The 4,922-nt window shown below is 40.5% G+C and overlaps 1 protein-coding gene across 1 annotated transcript in view; it reads left to right on the top strand.

Annotated features, from left to right (window-relative positions):
* The window catches only part of LOC102197179 (uncharacterized protein At2g34460, chloroplastic-like), a 12,557-nt gene extending 8,729 nt beyond the window's left edge, over positions 1–3,828 (top strand). The window contains exons 2-5 of the mRNA XM_005753744.1: positions 2,379–2,546; positions 2,634–2,835; positions 3,132–3,296; positions 3,527–3,828. Coding sequence (XP_005753801.1) covers positions 2,412–2,546; positions 2,634–2,835; positions 3,132–3,296; positions 3,527–3,684 — 660 coding nt within the window. The 5' untranslated portion in view covers positions 2,379–2,411 and the 3' untranslated portion in view covers positions 3,685–3,828. The remainder of the gene's footprint in view (positions 1–2,378; positions 2,547–2,633; positions 2,836–3,131; positions 3,297–3,526) is intronic.
* The last annotated feature ends 1,094 nt before the right edge of the window (positions 3,829–4,922 follow it).

Raw genomic sequence — 4,922 nt, 5'->3', positions numbered from 1 at the left:
CCAGAGTGAGGACAGACTGAGGGACACACTGCTGCACATCATCTGTGAGGCTTTGCACCCCTGATGATCCACCAGGACAAACTCAACAGTGTGTGAGGAAGAGGAGGAGGAAGAGCCAGCAGCAGCTGACAGATGGAGAGAATAGACAGACTGTTCCCTGTTTGTGAAGGACAGCTAGAAAAGTTTAAAATAACTAATTGTCTGTCCTGAATCAGTCTTATTAGGTAATGTTCAAATCATTTTATCATTCCAGTGTTTTCAGTGTGGGAGAAAGTACTCAGGGCCTTCAAGTTACACACTATGAAAGGCAGAAACAAGTTTAATATTCAGAAACCTAAAGTATGTATCAGCAGCAGAATGGACCTAAAAATAAATGTTTTGCACGTGTTTTGGAGTTTGTACGTTTTTTGGAGTTTGTACGTGTTTTGGAGTTTGCATATGTTTTGGAGTTTGTACGTGCTTTGTCTCTAGGGGCCACCGTAGAAACTGTTGTGGTTTATGAAAAAATTACAAAGTGACTTTAGGACTCACACACAGGCAAAACTCTACAGGCTGTTCAGTCCATTAAGCCCAACCAGTCATGGCAGATGACCTGAGCCCTGTTCTGCTGGAAGTTTCTTCCTGTTAACAGGGAGTTTTTCGTTCCCACTGTCACCTACTGCTTCCTTAAAGGGTTTTTTTCATTTTTTATTGTTGGGCTTTCCTGTCTGTTTCTCTTTCTCTCTATAGCCATTGTTTGGCTGTTTATATATTGATTGATTGATAATACTTTATTCATCCCAAGGGAAATTGTTTTAAAGGCTGCCAGGCGATCCAGCGGCATATGTCTGTGTTAACAAGCAGTTGGAGTGGTGTACATATTAAAGTCACTGATGAATGTTTATATAGAACAGTCACTCCTGATATAAAACTGTTGAATGAGGGAAAATGGTAAAATTAGAGTCTGCATGGGTGGATCGCCTGTTTGAGCTGCAGAGTTACACAACTGCAGAGAGGCTGTGATCCTGATCAGTCCTACTGGAGGTAATTAATAATTGTAATGGTAATAATTAGAATATAAGAGTTACTGCAGTTGTGCTTCATGCAAAAAAAACACTCTCCATTTGGAGTCGCTCATATGGATCTTGCTGCTGCATGCTCGATAAAGATTTTTTGACTTGCGACTCCTACAAAGGGTAAGCAATACACCAAAACTGGATTGCATTTGTACTGACCATTAATAGAGCCAAATGGCTGGTGTTTTTAAAAAGAATTTAAAGCTCTGTGAACAAATTAGTCATCTCCAGGTTTTTGTGGTGTTGATGCACTGGTGTTGGTATGAGTGTTACTTACAGTAAAATTGATGTGGACACAGTTAAAGCTAGATCACTAGATGTCTCATACCACTAACAACACATAAGCATGGGATGTAACCTAACCCCTAAAGCTCTGTGTTGTGGCCACCAGTTAAAAAATTTTTTCTTTTAAATACTTCTACTTAATTTCTGAGAGAATCCAGTTATTCCATCATTTTGGGATGCCACTTGGCTTTAAAACTGAAATCGCTTTTAAGCCTCAGCCTCAGGTGTAGTTATAAAAGTTGAATTCTTGAGTACAGTTCTGTTTTGTAATTGTCTCTAATGTTAAAAATCAAAGAACTAATTCTTAGTGGCAGCGGCATGGTGTTTGACGTCACCATTACCCACAAATGAAAGGGCTGCCAACAATCTGAGGACAGACGGTTTACTGCAAAAACGCCTGTGTTGTCCGCAAACAGTGCTCATTTAACATAGCTTCAAGGAATCAGCTCAGAGATGCTTGTCATGATCTTCTAAACAACATCAGTTGAAATTCAGTCAACAATATTGGCTTAGTTTCTGCAGCGAGCATCTGACCAACAACCTCATCATCATCCTCTGCAGTGGAGATGATCCATTTACCCCAGTCTGTATAAAACAAAGGGAACCAATGTGCAATTTTGTTTGACTGATAGAATGAAAGTTTTCATCTCTCTTCATCATCATATCATCATTTTCATCCAACCAGATTTAATAATTTTTAAATATTATGCTTTCTTTTCTTTCTCACACACATCCATGTTTCCAGGCTGGAGATGTGATTTCACAATCTTCTGCTCTGACTTCGGGTGCCAGATTGTCTTTACTGCACATTCATTTTAGCTCTTAAGAGATCAAGAATTGTAGTAATTCATTCATTCGTTTTTTGGGGGGTTAGTGATGCACAAGGACAAGCTGTTACATGACAAACCTAAATTTCTCTGAAAGGACATTTTTATTGCACGATAAAAGTAGTTTTATTACGCTTGTGAAAGGGGGAGGGAACTTCAGTGCTGTTAGTTTGAGCGATCAGAGCGTTCACAACGTTGTGTTCTGCTTTAGTTGCAGTCTTGACTTGGCTCCAAGCGTTAGAGGATGAAGATCGCTGTGGTGGGAGCCACTGGGCAGACTGGACAGTATCTGGTCAACCAGGCCCTGCTGCAAGGCCACGTGGTCACAGCCCTCGTCAGGAACCCGGGGAAGCTCACCGTGACTCATGAGAATCTCAAGGCAATTATCTGTTTTAAGCTCTGTTACGTGCAATCAACAAAAGTAATCATGCACATTTTAACAGTCAGTCTTGTAACTGTTTTCCAGGTGGTGACTGCTGATATTTTCTCGGCAGACAGTATGAAGACTCATTTCAAAGACCAGGATGTTGTCATGTCCTGCCTCGGCTTCCCAGCCTCCTTCTTCACCGGGGTGACGGGCTACACTCGGTCCATGACTGCTATGGTCAGTGCGATGCAAGAGACCCAGGTGAACAGGATCATCACCATGACCTCCTGGTACACAGAGCGTAAGTGCATCACACAGATGTGGCCCTTTAGATTTGTTTTTTAATGTAACTGATATTTCTGAACTTGCTTTCCCAAAATGTGAAGGACAGGTGTCAAGGTTTGGCTTTGAGTCAAATGATTAAAAGCTTCTTTTTTAGCTGATTTATGAACATAGGCTACGTTGAGTCATGAGCCTGAACTGAATATGTCACTAAGAAAACAGATAGATGGAGGCACTTTCAAAAAACTTGGGCTTTGAAGGTTATTTGGCTTTTGTGGCTCAGGCTGTTCACTGTTTTTGATTTACTTTTTTCAGCAAACTCTGGAACTCAGTCATCATACCTGATCAGATTCCTCCTGCTGCCATTAATCCGAAGTGTCCTCAGCAACATGTATGAGATGGAGCAGCTTCTGCAGAAGACGGAGGACATCAACTGGACTGTGGTGCGTCCACCTGGCCTCAAGAACCTTCCGGCCACAGGTAAAAGCAGACGGATTGCATCATGGGTAGGGGGTGTCAACAGAGAATGGCGGAGCTTAATTCAGTGGAAGCTTTCTGACTTAGTGGGATCTATTTTACCTTAGTGCATAGTCTCACTTTGCTTTGTATAATTTCTCTGAGATCAGCAAATCATGGAGTTCAAGCATGTAACTGGACAAACTGTTAGGTTTTTTACTATCTGGCTGTTGTATTCTTTTTGTCCTTTACAGCTCAAGAGTTTCTAACCCATGAGGGATACTTTGTGCCTGACAACAATGGTCAACCTCCAGGCAGCGCAGTAGGAAGAGGAGACGTGGCTCGCTTCATGCTTTCTCTGCTCAACAGCAACGCCTGGGTCAAGAAGGGAGTCGCAATCACTACTAAATAACAAAGAAGAAGCCAGGCTCTGTGCTCCAACATATTGGCTGTATCCATGCAGGGAGACATTTTTCGGGGATATTAATCTTGCAATATTTACAGTGAAGCATTCAGCGTCTGGTGCATTAAATAATTAAAGTTGTAGTCCTCAGTTTTTTAATGCAGTTGAATCTATTGTTTTGTATTTGCGTTTTACAAATTTAGTGCTTTTATTCAGTCATATAAAGCAATGATCTATAGGCACAACTCTTAATGAAGCTTTGCTTCATAAGATGGGAGTATGTTTATAGTTTATGTGGGTAAAGTATCGTGATTGATTTCTCCTATAATCAAACAGCACTGTGTTTACAGCTTGGCTTAAACTTAGCTTTAATAAAATAGCAAGTCCCCCTGAAATCTAGTAAGAACAACCCATCTGAAATTTTTTTTTTTTAAGCCTCCAAGCATGGCAATGTATCCATTGTAAACACAGCCAGAGCTATCTTCATGGTGAGATTCCGCCGAAGCTGGAATAACTGGTCTAACTGGGGTGAAGTGCCTATTAGGAAAAAAGAGTTGCTAGTAGAAATAACTGTCTAACTGATCAATGTTATTTTATTTACTTTTTTTAAAAACGTGTGTGTGTGTGTGTGTGTGTGTGTGTGTGTGTGTGTGTGTGTGTGTGTGTGTGTGAAAACTGTGAGTGCCTTCCCATGCATATTGCACTGTCAGACACATGATGGCAGTGCTGTGCCACATCTAGTAGTTTTAAGTAAAGCAAAGTTACTTGACTCTTACAGGTCGTGTCCATAAAAAAAAATGTAATGACAGGTTATCACCAAGTGCTCTGCATGTGTTAAAAAAAAGAAAGGAAAAAAAAGTACTGTACAAGTTGTGTGAATTGAACAGTTCTGAAAAGGGTGAAGGAATATTTGTGCTAGAAGTTCAAATACAAGGAGCAAATTTAGGAAATATCAGGTTAAATGAAATCCTGAGTTGAGAATTCTTATCAGAGAAAATTATTTGTTGCTTGTATGAGTTTTAGTTGCAGAGTCGCACCAAGCGTCGTGTTTTTGAAGAAGTTGATTCCAGCGAAAGTTTTCACTACTGCTTTTTTTTTTTTTAAGTGAGGATGTGGCTGTGAGCTGTATGCAGGAGTAAGAGAGTGTTTCATATTCGGCCACTCACATGAGGTGGGGTTTTTTTTGTTGTTGTTTTTTTACCTGCTTACATAAAAAGCAAACTGGCAAGTTACCAGAAACCTTAAGG

The sequence above is a fragment of the Pundamilia nyererei genome, unplaced genomic scaffold, assembly GCF_000239375.1.
Source record: "Pundamilia nyererei isolate P.nyererei 1_Seehausen unplaced genomic scaffold, PunNye1.0 scaffold00460, whole genome shotgun sequence".
Taxonomy (NCBI): domain Eukaryota; kingdom Metazoa; phylum Chordata; class Actinopteri; order Cichliformes; family Cichlidae; genus Pundamilia; species Pundamilia nyererei.
This window is presented reverse-complemented; position numbering and strand designations above follow the sequence as displayed.